General features: G+C 41.7%; 1 protein-coding gene across 1 annotated transcript in view; it reads left to right on the forward strand.

Annotated features, from left to right (window-relative positions):
• Positions 1-23,243, forward strand: part of fam49bb (family with sequence similarity 49 member Bb) — a 38,568-nt gene extending 15,325 nt beyond the window's left edge. The window contains exons 3-12 of the mRNA XM_044340149.1: positions 7,726-7,808; positions 10,085-10,206; positions 10,875-10,980; positions 14,537-14,676; positions 16,221-16,298; positions 20,891-21,007; positions 21,103-21,182; positions 21,445-21,571; positions 21,658-21,728; positions 22,433-23,243. Coding sequence (XP_044196084.1) covers positions 7,736-7,808; positions 10,085-10,206; positions 10,875-10,980; positions 14,537-14,676; positions 16,221-16,298; positions 20,891-21,007; positions 21,103-21,182; positions 21,445-21,571; positions 21,658-21,728; positions 22,433-22,496 — 978 coding nt within the window. The 5' untranslated portion in view covers positions 7,726-7,735 and the 3' untranslated portion in view covers positions 22,497-23,243. The remainder of the gene's footprint in view (positions 1-7,725; positions 7,809-10,084; positions 10,207-10,874; positions 10,981-14,536; positions 14,677-16,220; positions 16,299-20,890; positions 21,008-21,102; positions 21,183-21,444; positions 21,572-21,657; positions 21,729-22,432) is intronic.
• The last annotated feature ends 4,576 nt before the right edge of the window (positions 23,244-27,819 follow it).

Raw genomic sequence — 27,819 nt, forward strand, 5'->3', positions numbered from 1 at the left:
TCCTCCCAGGAAACTGACGTATATGTATATATTTTTGCAGCTATTTTCTGCAGCGAGTAAAAAAACTCCTCCACAGAAGCAGTTCATTGTTGTCATTTCTAAATTTAAGCATTCCTAAAGCCGGTATGTGATGGTATAAGGTTTGGGAGTGGCCTTCCTTTACCACTCATGCCTCGTGTGCACAACAGTTTTCACCCTCCAGATGGCACTCGTCTCTTACTGAATGAAAATGCCGGCACTCTTTTTATCTGACGTTCATCATCCCTCCAAAACCGCCACTGTGCCCCACCCAAAATCCTGTTAGGGTAATATTGTGCAAGAAAAAAAAACATCTTAAGGTGATGTGGCACTGTATTCTTTCAAGTTAAATCAGGGTTTCATTTGTCTTTATGCCTAGAAATGTAAAACTAGACCCTTGCTGAACATTCAGGAGTGTTGAATGAGTGTGATTTAAGGATACAGTGAAGTGGGTGAGTCACAGTCAGAAGGTCAGATGAGTAATGATGGTCCGGGGCTGTTTTTAACAGAAGAATAGGAGATCTGTGTGTAAATGGGTCTAGGAGGCAGCTGCCCCGAGGGAGGTGCTGCTTAGGCCGACGACAGCAAGTCACTACGCCCCCCCCCTTTTTTAATGTTTTTTCCTAACACATCCTAGGACGGAGTCAGAGGACTCTCAAGGGCAGGGTGGGGAGGCAGCAGCTTCCTCACCGAGGCAGATGTTCTGCTGGTGCAGCACGGAGTCAAAGTAGTAAATTTGGGGAACATGAAACATCACGAACTTCTCTCTTCAGCTGTTAGGACTCCTAAGAGAAATACTGTCACTTTTTTTCCCCAATACTTAGCAGCATCTTCCTTCAAGATGACCAGCAGGGCGTTCGTGGTGTTGGTCTAGTAGCTTATTGGCTGCTTTTTATCAGTTTTAAATGCATTAATCTGAAATTAACACCAATCCAGGCTGTCAGCATTTCTCTCTGTGTGTTTTGATAGTATAAAGTATTATATTGGTGTGACTGAAGAGCGGCGCTAAGAGCCTCTTCATACAGCTCGATTTCAATGGAGCCTGCGTTTTAGCTGACTCTTGTGTATGTGCCTGTTGCCATGGTTTCCAACTTTCATCAGGTGCCGTCCAAAAGAGAGGGGGGCTTAGCCGAGGATGAGGCGCTCCCACTTTCATCCTCCTCTGATCTGCTTCTCTGGACAAACTGCCGGTTTCATGTATTTCGTCTCCCTTCATCTCGGCCGCGCCGATTTGATGCAGGAGTTGTTTTTAGGGAGAGGAATATTTTCAGCAGCCTGCAGGAGGAAGATGAGACAGCTGATACTGGATGTCACCACAAGTATCGCCCTCAGTTGTAATGATTCAGTCTTCCCGTAGCGCCGAGGTTTGTTTTGATTCGCCAGAATCTGGGTGAGGGGGGCATTAGCTGATGTTTACGCGGGTGCAACAATACAGAGGCGTGGCTACGAGGTAATCTCGTTCACCCCCCATAAACAAACAAATGGCTAGACCCCTCCCTTTCCCCTCGTCTCCATGTGCCCCCTAAGCCATTTTTAGTCAGCTGGGTAGGATTGGCAGGAGATGGTTGGGTGAGAGGTGGGGGTGAGGAGAAGTTGAGCAGGGAGGGTGGAGGTGATAGGAGGAGGGGGGAGGGGGTGGTGGTGGTGAATGCCAACCCCATTTGGGAAGTGCTCCCCCATTTTCTGCCTGTCGAATCGGGCCAGTGTCAGCGAGCTCCGGCGGGTCCAGGTCTGGCCGAGTGGGCTAATGCGATGTGGCGTGTCACCCGGGGAATCTAGGTCAAGTTTAAAGCTGCCTGGCTCTGCCCGCCTCTGCCGCAGTGTGACGCTTCACAATCCCTCCCCTTCTACACACGCAACAACATTCAGCTCATATCTCCACCTGCATGACTGTTTTCTTTATTTAAACATCTTCTAGAGACTAATATGAGCTATGTATTTTCTTTTACAGACCCACATAATCTCAGACATACACACTCACACACACACACACACTGCTGCCTCTCCCCATCCCCCCCCTCCACACCCCAGGCAAGCGTTCAGCCTCTCCACGGCAGAGCCCACGTGACGCTGTGTCTGCGCCCGTTCGGGGAGGGGAGGGCGTTGTTTTTCTTCTTCCATAGTAAAGCAGCAGGGCACGTGGATCCTCATGCTGCAGCCCAGTAGTGGAATGTCAGCACTATCCCTCCCTTACATTAGCCAGCCATCAGCCCCTGAGCCATTTTTGTAGGCCGTAGCCGCAGTGCCCGGTTTCAGCTGTGCCCTGCTGCTTCTCGGCGTGCTTATTAAAGGGAATCACAAGCGCCGGGAGACGCTAAAAGGCTGTGCCATTCAGAGGTCAGGCTGCTGCATGGGCGTGGCACTGTTTTGGTGTCTTCACCAAAATAAGCTCTTTGCACCATCTGCAAATATTTGTGATGTGGGGTTTTTTTTTTTGTCATTACATATCCAACATTTTCTTAAAATATATATTTAGTTATAGCAGCTCTCTGACAGGAATAGACAACATGTATCTTCATATTCAGCTGTGACTGTAATTTAACAGTTTATGATCTGGTTTAGCTTTATTTTTCATTTCAAAATAGTTCATAATATTGTGAATTTGCTGAGCAGCACAGAATAAATCTAATGAAATTAAATCACTAAGTGCTTGGTAGTGGTTTTAAATATTTCTTCATCATCTCCAGTTGACTTCACTCCCTTACTAATCCGCTGTTTTTGGCGCATTACCTCATCTGTATTAATATATTCATGTGCTTTCAAGTCCTACTACTACTGTACTCGCTCTTCTGCCGGAGCCGCCGTCTGATTGGCTGCTGCAATGTTTTCAATGGCACCAAATTTTTTTTGACTCCATGGATACAGCGAGCTGTTGGGTAGATTGGCACAGCCAATAGGAGAGCTGCGCGGGCTCCTGCTTGTCAGATTCTGCCCCCGGCCTTAGAAGCAGCCCTCCCTCCCTCCCTCCCTCACTGAGAGCACGCGATCACTCGGTGGGGGGTTCAAAACAACAACAAGGCTGTCGTCGGTCCCACTGTGGTGCCCAGGTCATGCCAACACTAATGGGCACTACTACAGCACACAGAGGGAGGGGTCTTCATCCTCTCACTTTTCTCTTACTGTGCTATCACTAAGAAACCAGTCACACATAATGTTTTAAATGTATCTTTAAAGGAGCTTTTATCATCATAAGAAGTGTGTGTGTGTGTATATATATATATATATAAGCTACAAAGTCAGTGTTGGTCTATAAGTTTATGTTTATATAATCTTTAAATGATTGTCAGGATGAAATTTGAGTGGAAGAGTAAGATGTAAAAAGTACAAGTTTAATCATCTTATTCTAGTACACTTCCAGATTGTCTGCTGACTTTGAAATGCAGCCACAAGAAATCCCCGTCCTTAAAATGACCTCATTTCAAACAACACAAGGGAGCGGCACTGGGCCTACGAGGCTGGCAGTGCCCGCGTCGAAGCATTTGCACGCACTAGCAGCTCTGTCAGCCAGCCTGGGCCGGGACTCAGCCTGAGAGCGGCTGAAAGGTGGCAGTAGAGGACCAGAGGAGGCCTGCTGACGGTGGGCAGTGCCCTGCATCATCCAGCAGGGTGAGGTCAGTGACAGCTCTCATCCCTTGTGAGGCTGGATCAGGTGCCGCTTTCCGACAGCCAGTGAGGTGCCAGCGTCGGCGCAGTCAGACATTCAGGTCACATTAGTGGAGGGCAATAAGACGAGGCTGGACAAGGCAGGTGGGTCTTTGCAGGTGGTCACTGGCTTCAACTGAGTGACTTAAGCAAAAAAGCAAAAAATACTGTTATGCTCAGTTAAATAGTAGTGAATTCCCTTAGTTATATATGAAGAAAAATGCTTAAATGTTCACCAGATGTTAAGCACATTAAAGTCAGTTGTTTCTTCTGTGTTACTCTGTGTGTTTTGAGACCAGAGGAAGAAACAACATACCAAAGGTGTTATTTGCTCCTTTGACTTTAAAGTAGTTTATTAATAAACAGAATAAATCAAGTATCTGGTTACAACATATAATAACTATTAAATCTTTGTGCACTCAAACTCAGCACTAGTGTAAAAATTGCTGTATTTTTCTCTGTAAAAATAAGGACATGACCCACTGCTAGGCCCCACCCCTCCACGTGCATCTCATGCATTTTAAAAGCACTCCACCGTCCATCCAGCCCTAACCCTCCGCTCATAACTGCTGAGTGTGTACTTTGCTCTGTCGCACCGCCTCCCCGTCTCTCAGGATTGCGCTGCCATGATTTACCATGTCACCACCGGCCCTCACTCAGTCACTTTGGCTTTACACCTGTCACTCATCTCAGCTGACATCTGCCTGTCGAAGTTTTAACTTCATCGCCGCTCTGCGTCGACACTCCTTCCGCCCTCCCAGAGTACATCCTGTCTGTCTCCGTTCTGTCACCGAGGGTTAAATCTGTCTCCGCTGATGGAGTCTGCCGTTATTTCTCTGTACAAACCACCACAGATCCGAGTGTCATATGTCTGTTGACCTCTGCTTCCGAGAAAGATGGGGTTCTGCGTTTAAGAGTCACGGGAACGACGAGAGCTGAGAGCCTTGCAAGGCTGTCGGGTCTTGTTGCAAAACTCACAGCTGAGGTGTGCATCGAGCGTACATGTACAGTATCTGGGTGTGTGTGTGTGTGTGTGTGTGTGTGTGGTATGTATGTCTCAGCTGCCAAGGTATGAGTGTGTCAGAGGATGACTGTCAAGCATTTTTATATCAACAAGAGTGATATAAACAGTTGCTGGTCTAGAAAAGTGTTAGTCTGACAGTCTGTGGTAGCACGTACAGCAGTGGTTAGGTCATTCTAGGTGACAGGTCATGGGACTCACCACACATCACACACTGGTGTTTACTGCAAGTGGAAAAAAGCGGTTCAGACTCTACCTTGGTTTTGGTGCAGGATCAGATGTGTTCCCTACATGCTCATCTAGTACACAGAGCAGAGATCTAGTCAATGAATAGACTTGTTAATCAGCTTAAAATGAATAGACAGCAGTTTTGATAATTGATTGATTGTTTAAGACGCTTCTCAATCGAAAAGCTCATTATTGGCTGTAAGGCTCCAAGTAACGATTGCTTTCATTATCTATTAATCTGGTGATCATTTTTCTCTGCTAATCCTTTAGTCTAAAATAGTGAAAAATGATCAGATGTCTTGTTTTGTTCAACCAACAGTCCAAAACTCAAAGATATCCAGTTTACTCTCATCTATGACAAAGAAAAGCTTTAAATCATCACATTCGAGAGGCTGCAACTAGAAAACGTTTGGCCTTTTTGCTTAAAAAATGACTTGAGACAATTAACCCATCATCAAAATAGTTGCTGACTAATTTTCTGTTGATCAACTAATGGATTAATCAACTAATTGTTGCTTATTTTATTGTTTATCTGTTTTATATCATTGTAAATTAAAGGTGCCATGTGAAGTTTTTCTAAAAAATAAAATTATGTTTATGTTCAGTGTTTCCCTCCCTCATGAAGCAAAGCCTTTTTGAAAGATATTCTAAATTGTTGAAATTTCAAAGAAGTTGCTGCACGCCACAAGGTCTCAGTGAGGCGCGCAGGATCAAAAACTCTTAAATTGAAAAGAAAACCAAGATTTTGCTGAGAGGGATTCTTTGGTTTTCTTTTTAATATTTCAAAATTGTGCAAATGTTAACATTCATGGCTGCTCGCTTGCAGTCTTCTTCTTCTTCTGTGCCTTTCTTGGAGTATTACTACTATACACTTCTTCACACATTAAAAGCAGCTTGTTCCACAGTGCAGATAGTGGTCATAAATTCTGCACCTTTTTTACATTTCCTTTTGGTTTTTGTATTTTTTCTTTTTTCTAGACAAAACAATTGAAAACGTCACCTGGAGCTGTCAGATTGTGATGATTTTTACATTTTTATAGATTAAACATCTCATCTGTTATGTTTGATGAAGATTTATATCTTAATAAAATAATAGATTAATATAAAAGAAAATGATTAGTTGCATTTTTATTTTCTTACAATTAAATACCCAACATGACTTAATAAACGCACGTTTGTTAACATATGATTGATTCTGTTTTCTTTTAGGGCCTCATATTGATTTTATTAGAAATAAAACAAATGCTACTATATCGGTCAATTAATTGTTTTACTCTCTAAGTAAGAAAATGAATTGTTCAACAGCTTTTATTTCCCATTATTGATTATGGTGATATCATATACCAGAACACCTCTGAAACTCATCTTCATCCTTTAAATGTAGTTTACAATAATATTTGTGGATTTGTCCTGAAGTGTCCTCACTGCAACTGAACCATTTCACCCCAGGAAACATTTTCATTGGTTGCTCTTTGTTTCCAAATGCATTTACTTTAACTATCCTTTGTACAGAAAACAGCTTTTAGTTGCATTCAGATCATCTTATTCACTCAGACGCACTCAACAACCTTTTTTTTTATTGTGCCTTGAATCTTTAAAGAAATTAGGAGACGTGCTTTAAAGTTTAAAGCAGCATCAGACTGGAATAATTTGTCTAACTCACTCAGATCGACCACTTCTTTCCATGACTCCCAGACTTCTTTGCTTGTTTAAATCTACTTGTTCTTGTTTTTGATTGTCTTTACCCTTATTTTTAATTTATAAGTAGACTTAGTACTTTGACATAATGTTTTTTTATTTTTTATTTCTTCTGCTTCTTCTTTGTACAGAAGACTCATGTAACAGATGTAGCAGGTGTGGTTTGGGACGGTGTGAGAGCCCTAATGTGTGCGCCCTTGTTGACGTTACAATGCGGATTGTTTTGTGTTGTTGCATTGTTTAATTTATCATCATTATTATTACTTATGTATTCTGTTTTGTCAAAATGTTAAACTCCATGTTTTGTGCCTGAGGACCCCCCTCGAAAAACGAGACGACGTCGCATCTCAAGAGGTTTATCCTCTAATTAAATTTTGAAATGAAAATATGTTTAGTATGATAATATAAAAACTATACTGTATTTTGTTGTTGTCTGGCGCTGTGCTCATGCAGTAAACATGAGGTTTAGTTACTGCACCACATGCACTGTATGCCATGCGTTACTATGGCGTGTTAAATATTAATGTCATGTTTCAGCTCCTATGACCAAGACACATTTCCTGAAGACATTATGATTCTGCAGAGATGATGGCATGACATACAAGGTCTACTTCACATACAAACAATAACATTCATTAAAAGACTCATTTCTATATGACAACTTCCTTTTTTTTTTATAAAAGTTTAATTAGATCAGTCCTACTATGTGCAGCAAACGACTACCTACCACGTTATTATGTTTGATTTCCCTCAGGAGGCTTCTTAAATGGGATTACTTTGCATACAACCGCCTGCCGATTGCTGGGAAGAAACTTAGCAAAGCAGAAAAACTCAAACTGAGTTTTTTATTTTTGGAACTTTTTTGGTTTGACATCTGGTTGGCAAGAGCCTGGGTGCAGGAAACACACATGGGGGGGGGGAACCAAGGGAGGAGGGGGGGGGGGGACGGCGGTCACATCTGGGGAAACCAGGCTACTGAGTTCATACAGACACCAGAGCGGTGAAGCAGAACAACAGTGAGGTGCCGCAGATACAGTATCGTGGGTGCTGCTTGTGTTGAGTATCACCATCTGCTCACCACACTCCTCATTTATTGATTTCTCTCTCTTCCTCGACAGGTATCGTAACATGGGGAACCTGCTGAAAGTTTTGACATGCACAGATCTGGAACAGGAGCCCAATTTTTTCCTCGATTTTGAAAGTGAGTCTTTTTTGTCATTAATTTTTTATTGCAACACCAGCAAATAACAGACAGTATAACAGGTCACCAAATACATTTTATTTATCCCAACTATCCCTCTAAGCCATCCCACCCACCTCTCCTCTCCACCGACCAACAAGGTACTAACACCTACACCGACAGAGCATCCTTATCTAGTTAGAAGATCCTTCAATTTGTCCACATTAAAACTGTGTTTGGTCGTGCAACTATTGATAGTTCCAGGTAAGAAATGTCCAAAAAGCTCCAAAGCCGGTGAATAATTGAAATGTCATGAAGAGGTTTCCAATGCTGGACTACAGTCAGGCCTGCCAGCCAGACTGTGCGTGTTTTTTCCATAAGGGAAAGTTAAGAATCATGATTCAGAAGATGTACAGCAGGGTCCTCTTGTAATTGTACCACCGTTAGATCTGCAAGGGTATTACTAACCTTCCCCCAAAACCCCCAAAACCCCTGGACGCTCCCAAAAAAACATGTATGAAAGAGCCAACGGTTCTGTGGGAGCAGAATGAGCAATATGGGTCAGGTACCACTCCCATTCCATGTCTATTCTCAGTGTTAGATATGCTCTGTGACAAAATGTCAAATGTAAATACTGATGATTTGGGTTTTTCAAAGCACTAGTAACATTGTCCCAGTTCAGATATATGCCTATCCCAAACTTTCATTCCTGATGTAGACGTATATTTCCGGGAGTTAAGTTTATTATTTATATATATATATATATATATATATATATATATATATATATATATATATACACACACACACAAACAAACAAACAAACACTATCTGTTCTGGAGCACTCTGTACCCAACTTAAAATAGGATGGTCTTTTAAATTTGACCTACAGAGACCCCTGCAGGCTTTACAGGCTGACCTTACTCTGAAGTAGAAGAAGAGAAGAAGAAGAGTGTTTCAATATTACATTGAGACACTAGTTCTTGAAAGTAAAGGGTGGTGTTTTCACCGTTAATATCTTGAAGAGTTGTAATACTCTTATCCTCTCAGGCTTTGTTAGTGAATGGTTTCCCCCCAGATAGAAGGTGACTATTGTTCCATATCAGAGATAACTTGCACTATAGTCTTTTTTTTTTTTTTTTTTTTAAAGTAATCGCTCCCTCTCCTGATATTGATCACATGAATATCTTTCCATAACATTATAAACTCCGAACTCTTTAAGTCTTTTCAGCCCCCCCCCCCCCCCCCCCCCCCAACTTATCTGTTACACTGTGTTCCTCCCAGAGGCAAATGAATCAAATCTACCACAAGAGCCCCGACACTTTCCATCAACCTGCCTCTTCCACGCTGTAGTGTGCGCAGAATATCAATCAGGGCAGAGTTGCAGCAGAGCCCCCCTCCTCAAATATAAAGCAGTGAAGTTCAGCTGCTGTGTAGCCTAAGGCCCCCTCAACACAGCTTGATCCCGCACTGTAGTATTCTCACACTTGGCAGACCCAAAGATTCAGTCATACCTTTAGAGAAAACAATGCCTCATACTGCTCAAACTCTTCCTGGGTGAAGTGATAAAAAAAAAAAGAATATCATGATTGTCTATTGAACAATTGCCTTTTATTCGCTATTGCTCAATTTTGTAATGTTAGTTAAAAGTTCTCAGCATTGTCTGTAAGTTATTTCCTGAAATCAGACCCCAGAAAGGTTTGCACTAAATATAAGTCCTGATTTCTAATTAATAATACAGTAAAAGATACACACTTACATTCATATGGCATTCTGTAAAAGGACTATAGCTGCCAATAAGAGCTGCGCTGCAGGTATTTCTTCTGCAGGGGAGCAGGAGTTTGTTACAGTCATCACACTTGGCAAGGTGTTTTTTTTTGCTTCAGGTGGTGGAAAAGGTGCATAGTGTTGCAACTCCTCATTGGCACATCTCTCGAGCTGAAATGAGAAAAAAAAAAGCAAAAAAAAAAGCCGTATAACTCTGAAACTCTACACCCAGAGCTGTTACAGAGCACGCCTTAACCCTTTTCATTTGTCTTCTCTTATCTTGATCCGATTTCCTCCTCTCAGCCAGGAAAGTGGGTGGTGTCAAAACTTAACGGGGAAGCAGTGGGAAGATGAGATTATTTCAGTGAACTTTCATTTACATAGTCAAAAAGGTGCATATTAAAATTTCTATCATATTAGAGGTTGTTTTTTTTTTACAATATGTTGAGCCAGTGTGAATATGGATTAGATTCAGATCATCAGCATCAGATTCACCCCAGTTGACCTTGTCGTGTCGTCGTCTCTTGCAGATGCCCAGCCCACAGACGCAGAGCGAGAGGTTTGGGACGAGGTGGATGTGGTGCTGAAGGATGCGAAGGGGATCCTGGACGAGCTGCAGGCGTACAAGGGAGCGGGACAGGAGATCAGAGAGGTACACCTGATACAAACATCCATCTCACACTGACAGCACCCAGAGCGCTGGCAGAGTTAAGGGAGTGTCTGGATCATTGCAGTGTGCAGAACAGGCATGGAAAGGATTGCTGCATTACAGTACTTCCACTGGGAGTTTTAAACACCCTTAATACCAGTTCATGAGCTCAATTTTCTCAATTTTTTTTAGTCTTTTCATTGCACGGTGCATTACTGAAATGCATTAAAAAGAGACCTTGTGTCTCAGTGGATCTTTCTTGGTTAAAATAAGTGAAATAAACCTTTACACGATGCTGGGAATAATTCAATGAGGGTTGCATAATTATTAAATCAATTTAGTTTCAGCCTCGGTTTGTTTTATAAGCTGTGGCCTTCAAATGAAGCCTGACACTAGAGAAATTGTTCTTTATTGTTCATCTTCGGTTAGAAATGAATGCACAAGAGTGAGAGGGTGTTTTTTTTGTGAACACCAGGATACAGTCAGATGCTTTCAGTAGCCTCAGTAATCACCAGAAGCAGAAGAATACATTTTTATGGCAAGTTCAGGAGCACAAAGGAAATTGAAAGGTTTTTTTTTTCATCCTTTGCCTATAAAAATCCAATATAATGGAAAAACCCTTTTATCTACCGCTTTGCACTAAAGGTCTTTTTTGGTGTTTCAATTCTCAGGCAATCCAGAACCCAAATGATGAGGCGTTACAGGAGCAAGCGTGGGCGGCTGTGGTTCCCCTGGTGGGGAAACTGAAGAAGTTCTACGAGTTTTCCCAGAGATTAGGTGTGTATCACCCCGGTCTCTGTCTGCAGGAATATTATTATGTAGCCCAGGAAAAATGACACCAGTGCTGAGACACAAACACAGGCAGTTTCAAATGGAACGAGAGATTTAAGCAACGTTACGTGTGACACCGTCACTGCAAAATCCGGTGCAGTTTGTAATTTTAAGACATCAAACCTTTTGATACCTTGAAGGACGAGAGCCGGCGTCCTTTATTTAGGTGTTTTATATGCCGCCATATAGACACAACCTCCATACGTGACCTTAATTGTTTGCATGTGCATCTGCAGTATTGACTGCTGAGCTGCAAAAGTCAACAGACATGCGACACACACACACACACACACACACATAACATGCACCCCAGCCTTACATAAACACGCTCTGTAAACCCCCACAGCCTCGCATTTCTCAGCATGCTGCTTGCGTTGCACTGTGCACTGACCTCTGTGTAGGATGGGGCTATAGGTTGTTTAATTAGCGTATATATGGGGGGAGTGGGGGAGTAGGCTTACTACTCCTTGATCTTCTTATGACCCTGAGGCTGGGGGGGGGGTTGGGGGGGCAGGGGGTGGAGCCCACAATAATCCCAGTGGCAGCGGAGAAGGTAGTCAATGGGAGCAGTGGGCGGTAGCAGCCTGGCGATGGCTGTTATGTAACGAAGTAGGTCACATCCCAGCCTTGGCTGCTGCTCTATTTCACTACCTTGACTTTTAGGCTTCGGGGGCCACGATGGCCTCCGCAGCCTGCTGTCCTGTCTGATATGCATGAAGCCGAAAGTCCATTACTAGAGGCTGGTGGAGCGATCTGTAGAGCACGACTAATAAGCTTAGGATGCAAGATAGGTGATATTATGGAGAGAGGCTTATGTAATTGGCTTTGCATTAAAAAAAAAAGCTTATCTCCTGCTCAAACTACTAGCTCTTTTATTGACACCCAAATTTGACCTAAATTGAACATTTCTGACAGAAATATACATTTTAAAGCTACATATTTACCCAGAATCCAAGCTGATCTCTTCATTGTTTTGTTAGACAGTCGAAAACACTAAAATATTTAACAGCAATATATGAGAATAACAGCAAAATTCATCAAAAAAAACAGTAAATGTTTGATATTTTTGCTTGATTATATTGCTTAAAAGATCAATCAGTCATGTAAACACAGTAGTTGTTGATCAATTTTGTAGAGATTTGTCAATTAATTAGCTTTGCATATGAAATGAAAGGACAGATTTCTCCTCGTTTCTCCCTTAACATCTAAAATTTAACATTGCTGAGAGAAAACTATACATTTCTAGCTCCAGATTAACAGCTAAGAAACCGATCTGGATGTGAGTCTGGTTCCAGATATTGTGCTGTACAGTCTAGACCAGACTAAAGTCCCGCCATCCTTTGACCCTCCCCTCTCTGCGAGTAAACCGCCTACGTGCCCGCATTCTGCTTGCCTGCTCTGCCGTGACCTGATGAGTTCAGACATCTCCCCCCCCCCCCCCCGCCGTCCCTCTCTCCCTCCCCTCCCCGCCCCGCCCTGCCCTTCTCTGACTTCCCGACATACTAGAGTGGCTCATTTCTTAGGGCCTGAAAGCAGCTCCATCTTAACTTCTGTTTTGACTGGGATGTAAGGGGGGGTGGGGGGGGGGGCTAGAAAAAAAAAAAACCAAAACTGCACCACTAAGGCCATTTTTATTCAGCCGCTTCACTGCAAACGCTGGCCCAAGCAGATGGGAGTCATTACCGAATGGCAAACGTGCTCAATTTACTGCACTGCACCGCCAGCTCTTCCAGAAGTCCCCTTTCGATTATCTTAAGTAGTCTGCCGTCCGAATCTGCCCCCTTTCTGGATTATATTGACATGCTCATCGTCATATGTAATCAACAATAATTGTAAAATACACTTAGAATAAATATATCTAAAGTGCTCATTTGGTACCACACAGGCTTATTGCAGCGGATGTTGAAGCTGGTCTGGGTTATGTCAATATTGAAGCTTCTCTTCAGCATCTAGACTGAATTCCAAGCATCAACTGCGTCTATAAATATAAATTCCCTTTAGGCTTTAAAGATTTTCCCTTTTTTTTTAAATCTGTGTGTTTGGACAAAACATGTTTGTTTAGTAATATTACTTGCTTGAAAGTTGTTGAGGAGATTTTACTTAATCTTTTCCTCATTTCCCTGCTTCTCGTGCATGCTTAATTATCGGTCTTTTGGTATGCTATGTCAGGCATGGCACAGGCTTTGTATTTACTTACTGTCAAAACAATGAGTGTAATCCTGGTTGAATGAAATCCCCTTCCCTTAACCCCCCCCCCCCCCCCCCCCCCACTCCCCCCTCCCCCATTTCATGCCAATGAGATAATTAGTCCCATGTCTCATCTGCATCTGAGCAAGAAAGCCTCTCGCCCCCGCTCCCCTGGACCCTCCCTCTGTCCTCCCCCCCCCCCCCTAGACTGGCACTGGGCCCTGGGCAGTTTGGGCACCACCGCTGCCCCATTATCTGTCTCTGTCCTAATCAGGAAGCTTCAGCTGGCTGACACACAGTTCACATGTCTAACTGTGGTTAGATCCACTTTAAGAGCGTCATACACAGAGCATGTACATGAATACACAGCAGTTTCACTTACTTTTTTGGGATAAAACTCTTTGGTGGGATGACTTTTGTTCCGGTTTGTAAGGTTAAGATCAACTGGTGTGTTGTGCTGTAAGTCCAATATACTCTCATATTGCCAGATATATATCATACATAATTATAATGCATAATTTTTTCCATTATCTGTTTAATTTTCCAAATAATTGACATAATTTCTATCTTTTCAAACCAACAATCAAAAACGGCTAAAATATTCCATTTACAATGATATGAAGCAGTAAAATCCTCATTTAATGAGTTATCGTTACATCAATGATTTAGATTATTAAAATCATTTTGTCAATTGATTTATTGACAGTTTGTTTCAGGACTGTTCTGTGTTTTATACGTGAGTATTAATCACTCTGCTCTACTACATATTTCTTCTTTTAGGACCTTTGCAGGGCTGCACTTTCTTCATTAGTTAATTAAATGTTTGGCCCATAAAACAGTTAGAAAATAGTGAAAAATACCACTGACGCTTTCTTAAAGCCAGAGAAGATGTCTTATAGTTGATTGGTTTTTTTTTTCTGACCAACTGTCCAAATCAAAATGTGTTTTGTTTACCATCACATGAAAGAAAAGCAGCAAATCCTCACGATTGAGCAGCAGGCGCAAGGGAATGTTTGGCATTTTTTATAAAATCAATTATCAAAATAGTCGACTAATCAACTAATTGTTTCAGCTCTACTCATTTCTAGAGAATATAGCGTCAAAAACCTGTTCAGCAACACTTCCTGATGACCTGGAAGACTCCACACTCCTTAGCCAACGTGTTTCAGCGCGAGACGTTCATCAGCGTCTTTACAGAATGAATAAAAGCTCGGCCCATATACAGACAGTATATATTCCACAGAAAGGCTGATGTGTTCCTGACAGTGTCGTATCTAACACAGAAATCTCCCCTTTTTTTTTTTCTTTCTCTCAGAGGCGGCACTGCACAGCCTCCTGGGAGCTCTGACCAGCGAGACTTACGACGACCCCACTCAGCACCTGGAGCGGGAGCAGGCGCTGGCCAAGCAGTTCGCAGAGATCCTGCACTTCACTCTGCGCTTTGATGAGCTTAAAGTAAGATTTCTCCTACATATCCCCGAGTGTCGGTTCCTACTTTTAAAACCATACGCTCACCTTTGTAGATGTTGATGTAAACTCTGCACTTTTTTTTCCCCCCCTGTGATAGAAACCAGACCTCTCAGTCTCCCAGCAAGCTGCTGATGCCCCCGAATTGATTTTTTTTAGCTCTGTGCAATTTTAAACTGCAGCCAGTGAGCGCATGATTAGCATTTAATTAGATTCCTGATACTGCTCTGCTGTTTATAATACGGAGGATGTCAGGAGAATGGCTAATAAGGGGTATTGTGGGGAAAGAGGTCTGCAAATTGTTGCTGTCCTTAGCAGAGCTCTGCATAATGTGGCAGGTTTTATAAATGATGGAGGGAAGAAACTTCAAGAACTTATCTGGCTTGAATTCAGACACAAATTGCTGATGTACAACCCAGAAAACACCAGGAATCAAGCGTGGGTGTCGGTTGAATGCCCACTGTCAAAAAAACCTAATTGTGTGAGCGATCATCTGGTTAGACAGTGGGTGAACTGGTTCCCCCTACATCCTCGCTCCTTGGATACAAAAAACTTCAAAAAAAAAAAAAAAAAAAAAGCACCCCGACACCCCCCAGGCGATTTGCTGCGACGTCCCAATTAGTGCCCACTACCCAGACTGGCAAGATAAAAACATGAAGGTAGGGGGTGCAAGGTGGCATGCCAGGCCTATTCATCAATCTTTCACACCCATCCACGGGCTTCTGACCTAGTTAAAGTGTCTGCGCGGCATGCAGCCCCTCCCTGGCGGAGCAGCCTGTCTCTCCTGGTGGACACAGTGGACACAGACTGAGTACCAGTCTATTGTAGCGGGATTAGCATGCTGCCAGTGCAGCTTTGACTGTGACAGGCTCATACAGGAATGAGGATAATTAGCCACATGATGAACCCTCACTGGTGGCTGAGAGAAGCTCTCTGGTTGGACGGCTTCTTTTTTTTTTTTTTTTTTTTTTGAGGGGTCAGTTTGTTGTTTTTTTTTTTGTTGTTGTTGGAACCAGATGATTCATATTTTGTAGGAAGGTGTCAAAGAAGTGAACTGACTCCTGCAAAACACCCTATTAGAGGGTAAATCCTCCATTTGTCCTCAAGCTCTCAGTCCTCTCTCTAACCTCGCCTCCATCCCTAATGAGAGCCTTTTTTTGTCAGCTTCATAATTGTTGACCCTTTTGTCACAAACTGTAGCGATGCACAGTCTGACTGTAAGAGGAAAAACAACCAAATTTCTCCTGACAGGAGGAGCAGAGATGTGGATGTAAAAGGGGGATGAGTGTCAGAGGATTCAAATCCACTTCAGCAAATAAAACTGTAATTTGTATCGGTGTTCTTTTTATGTCATTTTCCCCCAAAGCTAAGTTTCTGCCTTGTTGGCTAAAGCATTGTGTCATGATGATTGCGTGCTTCATCCAGAACTGAATGTCCTGCTTCAGGCTGTGCCACCTACAGACATGCACTCTCTCTCTCTCTCTCTCTGTTTTAAGATGTATGTTTTATTTTATTTATTTATTTTTTTGTAGATGACAAATCCTGCCATTCAGAATGACTTCAGCTACTATAGGAGAACTCTGAGCCGCATGCGGATCAACAACGTCCCGGTGAGTCTCTCTCCTCTCTGGGTAATTAAACAGGGATCCTGCAGATCCTTAAAAAAGTCTTAAAATATATTTTCAGAATTTAAGGTCATAAAATCGCTTTAAAAATCTTAAATATGGTTTGGTCTTCGGTCACGACTCAGTCCAGCTTTTTCTTTTCTTTTTCTGGTAATGTTTCAGTTCTCCCCAGGCCGCCGCCTGCTCTCACAAAGGTGACAGGATTAAAGAAGTACACTAAACAGAACAGAAGATGCTCAGCTAAAGACAGTCAGCCAGGGAGCTTCGTCACTAGAATCTGGATAATAATGTTTTTAGTGTGGAGCCACAACAGCCAACATGTGATTTGGTGACTGCGTAGCTGGTGTTCACAGATTTAACGGACTGTTAGAGTAAATGAAAAGTAGATATACTGTAACGACTCTTATTGAAGAGCCTTATTGTTTTACACAATGTTGTCCAAATTAACAATTCCAAGCAAATTATAATCAAAATATAAACTTAAAATCTTTTCTTAAAGGACCAGTGTGTAGGATTTAGTGCCATCTAGCAGTGAGGATTGCACAACTGAAAACTCTTCCCCTTCCAAGCATGTAGGAGAACCTATAGTGGCCACAAAACTCGCGAAAAACGTGAAAGGTCCTGTCTAGAGCCAGTGTTTAGTTTGTCCGTTCCAGGCTACTGTAGAAGCATGGCGGTGCAACATGGCGGGCTCTGTGGAAGAGGACCTGCTCCCTATGTAGATATAAAGGGCTCATTCTAAGGTAACGGAAACACAACGATTCTTATCTTCATGGGATAATACACTAATTAAAACATACTTATGGATATTATATTCCATTTCTGTCCATTCCACTAGATGCCACTAAATTCTACACACTGCACCTTTAACACAGTTTTATCTAATGTGAAGCGTAACAGTGGGACACAGTTCATTGCATTTGCCATTAATTTGATTACTTTATGAGATTTGACATATGGTTTGTTATACGGAGATAAGAAAGTATCCAGAAAAATATCCCTGTTAATATGATTTCAAACAAACCTAATGTGCATTCGTTTTGCTGTTGAGGTTTTAAAAAGCATTAAATTTGATTTCAACGTGTGCAGCAACCCTGTTAAAGAAGAACTCGACTTTTGTTAAAGCAGTTATAATTATGACTTCTCCTGATGTTTTGCTCCACTCATGTATGTTAATGTGGTGGACAAAATATCAGGAACATTATAATGCACTCTAGTACACCACCGCCGCTCACTACGACCTCAATAATAAACATAAAGTAGAATTATAACAATGTCAACAAAAACTGAAAGTTTAACCTTGGTGAAAGTAGGATTTATGGCAGAGCTGTTTGGATCGCATCAGACTGCACAGGTGTTCCTACTAAAGTGCTTAGTGAGTGCACGTCTGGTCACACTGTGCAGCGTTTTGAGTGTTTTATCATCGACAGTTTAATTGTGTAAGCTGTGCCGTGACTTTGTCTTGTCGTAATTAGATAAAAGAGAAGTCATTGTGTCATTGCGTCTGTTTCTGATGCCAAACATTTTGTTCAGACAGTACACTCAAGTCTGAGGACACTGATCATAAAACCATGAATCATTCTCTCTTACAGCGGTTAGATAATGTGCTGTGTTAATTAATTATAAATTTACTGATGTAACACTGGAAATAAGGGTTGCCTGAATGTCAGCTGAACCTTCATTATGCAAAAAAGAAAGTTTATTTTAATACCAAAGTCTTCATTCGAGTGTTCAAGCAGTCGAGTGTAATTCTGTATTCCTTTTAATATTTCCATGACGCTGATCGCCCTGATCACATTCAGAAATGTGCGTCATCATCGTTCGTCAATACTCAGAACTGTTTGATTAAAGCCATCAGTTCTCATTATAAATTCAGCACAGTTCAGGCTGCTTTACCAGGAAGGCAGAGATGAAGTTTTCAGACCGCCTGAGTGCCCCGGGAGTCAGGAAGACAGCGACAGGAAGCGTCTTGTAACATGAAACTCCCCACGGGGAGTTTCAGGGATTCTGAAGCATAAAGTGGAGGATGGCAGATGATCCCAAAATCAGTAGAACGGACAAAATCCTCTTGAGATAAAAAACGTCTACTGTACATCCAGGTCAATGTGGATTAGATGACACAAATAAAACCCCGAAGAGTGGTTAGAGTGTCAGATTTAGCCATTTTGTCCCTTTAAGTTCCTTAACATGTGAATTTAAGGACTTTATCATCTCAGACAAACTTGTTGTGTTTGTCCGACGAGGCTGACAAGTGAAAACAAAGCAGGAGAAACTGCAGGATTCTGTGATATCAGACTAAAAACAGCTAAAAGAAGAGTGAATATTGGACTTACATTCTTCTTGTGGCCGGAAAAATAACTTCAAATGAATGCTAATATCTTATTTATTTATATATTTGTCAGATGTGTAAACAGGCGACTGTTTGCCAACCTCAAAGGCGAGTGTTGTGTTTACATTTTGTCTTTGCTGCAGGTTTAAAAAAAAAAAAAAAAAAATGACTGAGATGTCGGGAACACACAGATACAAGATGCTTCTGTTTCTTCGTCACTGTTTATGACGCCAGTTGCAAACATCAGAATAGATAAACAAACACATCAGGTTCAGTAAAGTGCAGCATGACTCACTGTCAGTCAGATTTCTCCTCGTGGGTCCATGTAGCTCTGATTATGATGATGAGTCAGTCTGTATAAGTCAGTGTGAACCTGAAACGGATCACAACTTCTATTTTTTTTTGTTTTTCTTTGGACCAAATGACCCAAACTGCTGTACAGGTGTGAAAGCACTTTAAAGTCGAGATGAAACAGCATCTCAGGAGTATCTAACTTCTGCATTGTGATGTATTTCTGAGTGAAACAGGACAGACGGACGGGACATCTCAGATCGATTGATTGATGGGTGGATGTCATGATATTATTGGCTGAAATTGGTTGGTTCAAGCCTACATGATTGGATTTTGATATAAGAAGGAAATTGAATTTTTTTGGTATATTTTGAGCGTATATTGTTAAATAGGTGCACAGTATGAGCGGGGATGTGATCTAAAAGGATTAAAAAGGCATTTTTCATTTCATCCCGACTTTAAAGTTCGAGACCTGCCGGTGTTTTTAATCCACAAATAATAATTTTACTTTAGTGCCACAAAAAAAGGAAGCAGCTCACTCAGTTCTATTTAAATGTTTTCGATTCACTCTCCAGTGTCATACATGCGGCTTCGCCAGATCTGCTGTACGTCTCTATTACATGTAAAAGATATTTAGTGGAGAAAACTGATTCCTGCGTGTGAGAAACTCCTCTCGGTTTTGACCCCGTCTGACAGGAGGTTTTATTCCCCAAACCCAGAATACGCTGTTAGTGAAATGGGCACAGACAAGCTGTCGTTAAGACCTGTCACTGCTGAGAGACGCTCAGACGGTCGTCCTCCCCTCGTAGCGAAGTCGCACGCGACGGCATTTTAGTCACCGCTCAGAAAACTGAATCATCCAGACATCTGAGATGAAACGCGTCTGTCCCGGCGGTAAACAGTCTTTGAGCTCATATGTTATCATTTGTTAAAAAAAAATGAATTGGTTTGATATTTTTTTTGGGGGGGGGGGGGGATTATTCATATTCTGTCAGTGTTCTCGTAAAAAAGAGAATAAAGGCAGGAGATATTATTTAAATATGCAGACAGATTTAGAACGGGCTGTTCAAGAGGCACCTTGTTCTTTGTTATCCGCCAGGTGTTTTCACTGTCTGGTTTAGTGTGAAACTGTAAAGCAGCGAGATGCGTTCGTCAGCTGGGAAACCAGGAGGAGCTGAGGAGGAGCTGAGGAGGAAATCAGTATTTTTCTTTTTTTTTGTGTGTGATGATTTTACTTAATTAACTTGCTTTTCCTGTCACATGCTGTAACTGAACTGCATGGTAATAAATGTAATGTCACATTGATATTTCATGAGTTTCATTAGGAGACGTTTAATAATCGTCACTGTCCTTGGATACGCGTGTCCCCGGTTCACCCCTGGTTTAAGACGTAGGAGAGGTTTCTCAAGCCATAAAAGAACACCTAATCTTTCAGTTTATTTGATAAATAAATAAAGGTTAAATTGGATTAATCCAATCCAAGTCAATCATACTGTCTGTTGGCAGCTGTTCAGATCACACAAATCTCTCACTTTCACTAAGACTGAACTCTGTGAACTCATGTGAACGAGTTTCACTACGAGCGTCACAGTTTGACAAAATAAGTGAATGAATCGGTCAACAAAATCGATGCAATGTTTTCTTCCTGTATACTTTTTAAAGATTATTTTTGGCCTTTATTTGATTTGTGACAACAGAGAAAGATACAGACAGGAAACGTGTTGAGAGTGAGAGCGGTTTGTCCATTGAATTTATGAAAGCACAGCTGGTTGTGAGGACAGTAACGTCCATAATGACGTGATGATAATTCACTGTGCTGGGTAATTTTTAACTATAAGAAGAAAAAAAAGAGTCCTGCATAGTCTCTGGTTTGTTTCTAACCTTTTGACATGAAAAGAAACAACAAAATAACACATTTTTTTACAATAAAATGTTGTTACTGTTTTATGACCTTCAGGCAGAGGGTGAGAATGAAGTCAACAACGAACTGGCCAATCGGATATCTCTGTTCTACGCTGATGCCACGCCCATGTTGAAAACATTAAGCGACGGCACGACAAAGTTCGTATCGGAGGTAAGACTCGCGGGAGAAAGCAGCGGACACTTTGAATATATGTGCTCACATAAACGTCCTCTAATTCTGTTTCTTTTTCTGTTTCTGTCTAAAAGAACAAGAACCTGCCCATCGAGAACACGACGGACTGTTTAAGCACAATGGCGAGTGTGTGTAAAGTCATGTTGGAAACACCGTAAGTGACCTCTGGCATCCAGAGCTGCTCACTTTAGTTTATTTATTGCACAAATGACAAGACACAGAAATGGTGAGATATAAAAAAACAAGCACTTATAAAGACATCTCACCAAAAAAAGGGGGAAAAAAACCATCTCAAATGGAAGTTTATCAAAAAAAGAATTATAAATACATACATTATACACAAATATGCAGAAGAAAATAGCCAAAAAAATGTAACTTTCTTCCTGTTCATCACCTTTCTCCTCCTCTCCTGTCAGGGAGTATCGCAGCCGTTTCACCAGCGAGGAGACGGCTTCTTTCTGCCTCCGGGTGATGGTCGGGGTCATCATCCTGTACGACTACGTCCATCCCGTAGGAGCATTCGCCAAGTCGTCCAAAATCGACGTGAGTATAGTCACGTTCTCTCCGTGATCCCCGCTCCGCTGCTCGCCCCCTGAAGCCCTAACAGTCGTTTTTTTTCTCGTCCGCAGATGAAAGGCTGCATCAAAGTCCTCAAAGATCAGCCTCCCAACAGTGTAGACGGCCTTCTCAACGCTCTCAGGTAACCTCAGCTGAAATCAAATTGTGTTTTTTGTTGCCCCCCCCCGCCCCCCGCCCCCCTTCAGCTCAGCATGTAATGTGATTGTAGCTACAGTCTGCCTGCAAGCACACTTTTCAGTCGTGGCTGTCATTGAAAAGGAAGAAGCTGCTCACGCTGCGAGTTGAATGATATTGACGCCTGTTTCATGAGCAGGAGACAGACCTCTCGGTTTATTTTACCCCCCCCCCCCCCCTCCTCTCCCCTCTCCCCTCTCAGCTGAGTGACTCATGCTCCGCACAGTCCACTGGGGATTTGGTCAGCTGTGTGAGCCTTCTGTGCTGGATTCGGGGTTGGGTGTCGAAGCCTCTCCAGAAAGGCCGATTACATCTGACACCTCGTCCCCCTTTACAGTCTCCTAAATGTTTAGCCGCCTCGCCTAGCGCTCACAGCTGCTCGAGCTGACACGGCTTCAACTTCACATCTGTATCTCTCTCTCCCTCCCTCTCTCTCTCTCTCTCTCTCTATCACTGCCGGGCCCGAGGCGTGCCGGCGCATTAGGTCACTCGCATGCAAAGGCCACCAGATTTTCCTTCCAGTGATCACATCTTGGATCTGACAGAGGATGACAAAATATTTTAGATGTAGGAGGAGATGTGTCACTTCTGTGGATCTGGTCACTCATGTTGTGTTTTATTTTTTATTTTTATTTCCCCTCTCACTTGCAGGTACACAACCAAGCATTTGAATGATGAATCAACCAACAAGACTATCAAGAGCATGCTGCAGTAGGACTGAGCTGCTACAACTGCTTGCCTCACACCCTGCTGGGAGGGAGAAGCCACTCTCCTGACTGATGTCGGTGCACAGAATGTTTTTTTTGCTTTTTTTTTTTTTTTTTTTTTTATTGGAAAAGAGCTACAGCTCCGCCCTCTTTTATAATGCAAAATGCTACTGCCATTATGAACGTCTTTTTCTGTGCCAAAAAGATGTTGCTGAGATATAATGTTTTCGATAAAATGGCCATTCAACAGTGGCAGCTAATGAAAGCATTGTGTATCCTCTGGTGTTCTTAAACATGTCCTGTTTTTCCCTATATGAGGGACGAGAGTGCTTTGACTTGAAAATTTAAAAGAGAGAGATATATAGAGAAGTATATATTATTTTTGTTTGATTCGTTATTTAATATTACATCCTCTGCATGATGAAAATGATGTCTTTTTCCTTCTATTTAAAAAAGAAAACAAAACTAATGGTTCAGTCTCATTTGTCTGCTCAATTGTGCATTAAATGTTTTGTTATTGAAATGGTACTTGTCGAAATGAGATTTAAGAGTACTGTTTTTATATTTTTTATAGGTTTTAATTTGTGCATATGTCTCTTTTTTTCATAGTTGTGTTGTATTTTTCATTTGAAAACTTTAAACTGTGATGTGTGCAAAATCAAATTAAAATTGGGAGTCTGTAAAACTGTACTGTAAATGGGGGACAGTATGTTTGTGGCTGGAGAAATTAAAAGGAGAACTCTTGTTTTCTACAACTTGCCTCGTCAGGTTTGATTTCTATCTCGTATCATTGTGTCCAGATGGCCGAGAGGAAGTTTTATATCAAAGCTTTGTGTTTTTTTTGGGGGGGGCAGTGAGAAGCGCTTTTCTCACGCTTGACCACTTGACTGGCAGTGAGGAAGGATTTTTAGATCTCACAGCTTGATCAAATAGACACAATCACACACAGAAAGTCGTTTTTGTTTTCCCGAGAAATAGATAAGTTCACAATTTTTTCAAGTCTGTCTTAAAAAAACACATTTTTACACAGAGGGAGGACAGTGGATTTTGTCCCCCATCACTCACACTGAAAGTGTATAATGAAGGGATCTCTTAATGGCCAGTATGAACAGGAGGAATGATTATGGAGAGAAAAGCATGTGTCAAGTTCATTTGGGTGCGTGACGATTGTTTTAGGACAGACTTGAAAAATTGTGAACCCGTCCTTTAAAGAGCAATGAGTCTACAGGAAAAAAATGGCAGATTAGCTCCATCCAGATTAAATAAAATAGCAAAATAAGAGGAAAACAAGATAATTTTTGTTTTTCCCTCTGCTAAAGAAAGCTATCATGCGTTCTTCACTCGCATATTCACTGAATGTGCTTCTACATTTCGAGCTCTTTATGCCTTTTACGATCACTCCATGTAGTTAATGGCTCATTAAGACACATAATTGCATGATGTCAATGACAAGCATTCATCTTCCTTTCATCCAAAAAATCCTTTTCTAGATCCATTATTCCTTCCCTCCTTTTACATCCCTCGGTAAGAAAGAAAGAGCAACAGAAACGTCCTTTCAATTTATTTCCAGTCCCTTAACCTTTCTGGGCTTTTTTTTGTGTGTGTGTGTGTGTGTGTATATGTGAGTGCCTCTTTTCAGTAGTGTTTCAAAGTGAGAAAAGGGGGTTACTCTTGGGTGGGCACTGCAGCACTATCAGCAGTGCGTTGGTTGGAGAACTTCTCAGGGTCAAAGAGGGAGACAGAGAGGAAGCGGAGTGTGGATGGGTGTGTCCCTGCGCTCTGCAGCATCACTGCACTAACAGACACGAAAAAGGAAGGAAACAGCAGGGAGCGAAGGAGGGAGACGGGAGGAAATGAAGTGGTTTAATCTTGGGTGGGTTTAGAGTCCTTCAGGGAGAGAGTAGTAAAAAAAAAAAAAAATTGGAAAGTGCAAGCCCAGGAGCTTGTGTTGCGTTTTTTAAAAAATGAATGAATGACGCTCAAATTTTGGTCGTACAGTATAGCATGCAACACTCAGAAAAGCTGCCTGTTCATCACTGTGACAGCTTCTCAGTGGGCAGCCGCAACCTTGTTCCTCGCTGGCTGATCTCCCACTGTGACCCCTCAATGCAGAAGCTCTCACTCATCCTGCAGCATCAGCCGCTGCGGGCGTACAGACGGCGATGTTGTATTTAATCTAACACCGAGTTAACCTTTCCTCTCTGGTGTTTAGATCCATCACGCCTTTTAATTTGTGGCATCCTTACTGCGTGGAGGCGAGACAGACACACTCACGCTTAAAATTGCAATGAAACAATGTTATCAAGGCAAAAAAGAACAAGTGCATTAACCTCCAAACTGCTCTTTGTGCCCAGACAGTGTTACAGGCTGACACATGCATGTTTAATGTGACTGCATGGATGTGAAGAAGATGGAAAAAAAAAAAAAAGAGAGAGGCGGCCCACACTGTGAGTAATGCAAGCTCCCAAAAAATTAAAAAGTTTCAACCTTCAACATCCGTCTTTGTCAGCGAAATTATAGTATTTGCTTTACAAAGACCTTGGACTGCCTCTCTTTTTTTTCCTATAAATGCATGGACAGTAGCCATTTTTTGATTTTTGGTGTGTTCTTTTATCGGACTTGCTGGATGTCCTCCTCACTGTGTCGCTCTTAAATGATCTATAATCAATATGTCTGACATCCTGGACATGGTGCAGTCCTTTCCTGGAAAAGGTGAAAACTTCCACACTCGATACAAAAACCAATAGTTGAAGAAACTAAACTTTTATCATCATGTCATCATGAATAAATTTTAATATGCTCGATTTGTGCATGAACGCAGGCACCAAGACGCGTTGCAAAGTAAGAGTTGCAGTTGCAGAGTAGCTGCCTTTTTACGTTCCTTTTCCCTCTTTTCACTTATATTTCTGCCAAATTGATCACCTTAAAATGATTTTTTTCACTTTTCATTGAATGGCTCCCTTTATTTCATCTATATGTGTCACTGCCGACCTATTTGTGAAGGTGATTCTTCTTCTGTTTCTGTGTGTGTGTGTGTGTATCCTCTTCTTGTGTCCTAAAGATCTTCAATAAGATCCTAGATGTGTTTTTAGTTTGTTGGAGGGGTTTGGTGGGTTGTGCTCGTCATTGAGGTGGTTATTCTTGTATTTCTGTCTTTCTATATACTAACTGGGTGCAATTTAAGTAAAAAAAGCAACAATATAAAATGTCCCAGAACAGCATTAGTGCTCCTTGTCGTAGATTCTCCATTCATCCAACCACTCAGTGACCTCTCTCGGCCCGTATAAAAGCACCTGCATTTGTTATGTTTCTCCACTTATTCATTCAGGTTTTCCTTCAGTTTGTCACGTTTCCAGCTCACGAAAAAAAAAAGAGCATCAAACACACACACACACACACACACTCACACAAAACAGTGGTAATAACCGACTGAATTAAACAACTGAAGAGGCGTTTGTTTAGTGTGACGAGCCTTTTTGCTGCTGGAGCTTTAAATAAAATGAGATGCAAGTCTGTTAGAAGAGGCAGCAGCTGTTTTATCACTGAGCTTCCTGGTATAATTAACTAAAATATGTAAAAATCCGGTTAAACAGACACATATTAACTGTCACCAACGTCTTGCTCAACAGCACTTAAAGGATAAGGCTGCGATTCTCTATATTTTTCTAATTGTCAACAAATCTCTAAACAGAACTGTTTTCTTGCGCATCTTTGACGTGTTTTTAACAGTTTTTGGGCAACAACGAAGGTCTATGGCACAGAAGAATAAGATATATCAGGCTTTGGATACACACACAATACTTCTAAGTAGGATCAATTCATTGGTGGTTTATCTCTGCTCATGAGATTTGTTGACAATCAGAAAAATATTTATATGAAATTTGGCAGCCAAATCCTTTAAGCCGAGCAGATACTGACTAGATCCTTTGAAATGAGGTCTCAGGGCACCGTGTCAGTTGAAAACAGAGCGTTGCTAGATAGTTTCTTGCATGTTGATCAAATGTCCCACAGTTAAATAAGGTCTCAGGCACCTTGTGTTCCTCAACATGTACCACATAACACATCAGCCCCCCTAACAGAGGAACATACAACCGTACGAAGACGGTCCAGGCGCCAGAGGAAGTGAATTATGATGTTGGTCACACCTCGCAGAAAACATCACTTTCTCATGACCTTGATCGCTCAGAAGGCTTTAGGACAGTTGTCACCATGTGTCTTTACAGCTTGTGCATAAAAGGAGCTGATTGTGGAATATATTTTAAGATATGAGTGAAAGGAAATAAAGAGGTGAAAGTCAGGAAAATTATTTGGAACATCCATCTTATTGAGCTTTTAGGGAAGAAACCTTCATCTTCCATCCTCTTTCTGCATATAATGAGGCCTTTTCTAAACACACACTGTGCTTGAGCGACGCGTCTCTCTTGCTACTTGACAGTTTGACATTTGAACTATTATGTGGCACAGTGAACTGGCACAACTGTCAGTTATTTCTGAGTAAAGAGTTTCTTCTTTTATTCCAGTGAAAACCCCAGCAGCCTGAGAACTGTGTTCTGTCCATAAACCACAAGGCCCTAACACATTGCTCATCTGTCTCTTGGGTGAGACAAGTTCACTTTTCTCAGAAAGACAACGGCTATCCTCTGAGACCACCCCGCCACCCTCTCAACCACCCCCCTCACACACAAACACACTGTCACAGATGCAGAGCCCCCCCAAAATCCCACTTCCTTCTGCACGTTGCTTTAATCGGGGGAGTCTTAGTTAATCAGTCGTGTCAAAACATTAACGGCTCATTGAGGATCACATTTCATGCCAGCAAAACTGAACCAAGGGTGCTGTAATCTCGGTCCGTTGGGCAGATAGGAGTATTTGCTTGGGTAAAGCATCAGTGCTTTATCAGGAACTAAGAGTCAGTGAAACTATTGCTACACTCCAGTGAAAGGGCACAGGCCCATGCCAAGTTCCTCTAAAATACTTTTAAAGACAGAAAATGGACGTTTCACACTGACAAATATGTTCTTTTTGTTTTAGTGAACTTCTGCAGATAAACATCCTTTAACACCTTGGAGACTTTCTGTATCAAGACTTTACCATAATTCAATTACAACCACATATCATGTATTTTAAAGATGTTATACTCTTCAAGTAAAACAAAATAACACCTTTTCTTTCTTTTCTTTGTGCAAATTACCGCTGTAATATCTGCATTACTGTAGTTTGACCAATTTCTCTACTTAACGTGATCATTTAGAGTTTCAAATTTCTATCTTGACATTTTGAGACAGCAGTTGACAAAACTTTGACACTTAAATAATATTTTATTGACAGAAT

Source organism: Thunnus albacares, chromosome 21 (assembly GCF_914725855.1).
Source record: "Thunnus albacares chromosome 21, fThuAlb1.1, whole genome shotgun sequence".
In the NCBI taxonomy this organism is placed as follows: domain Eukaryota; kingdom Metazoa; phylum Chordata; class Actinopteri; order Scombriformes; family Scombridae; genus Thunnus; species Thunnus albacares.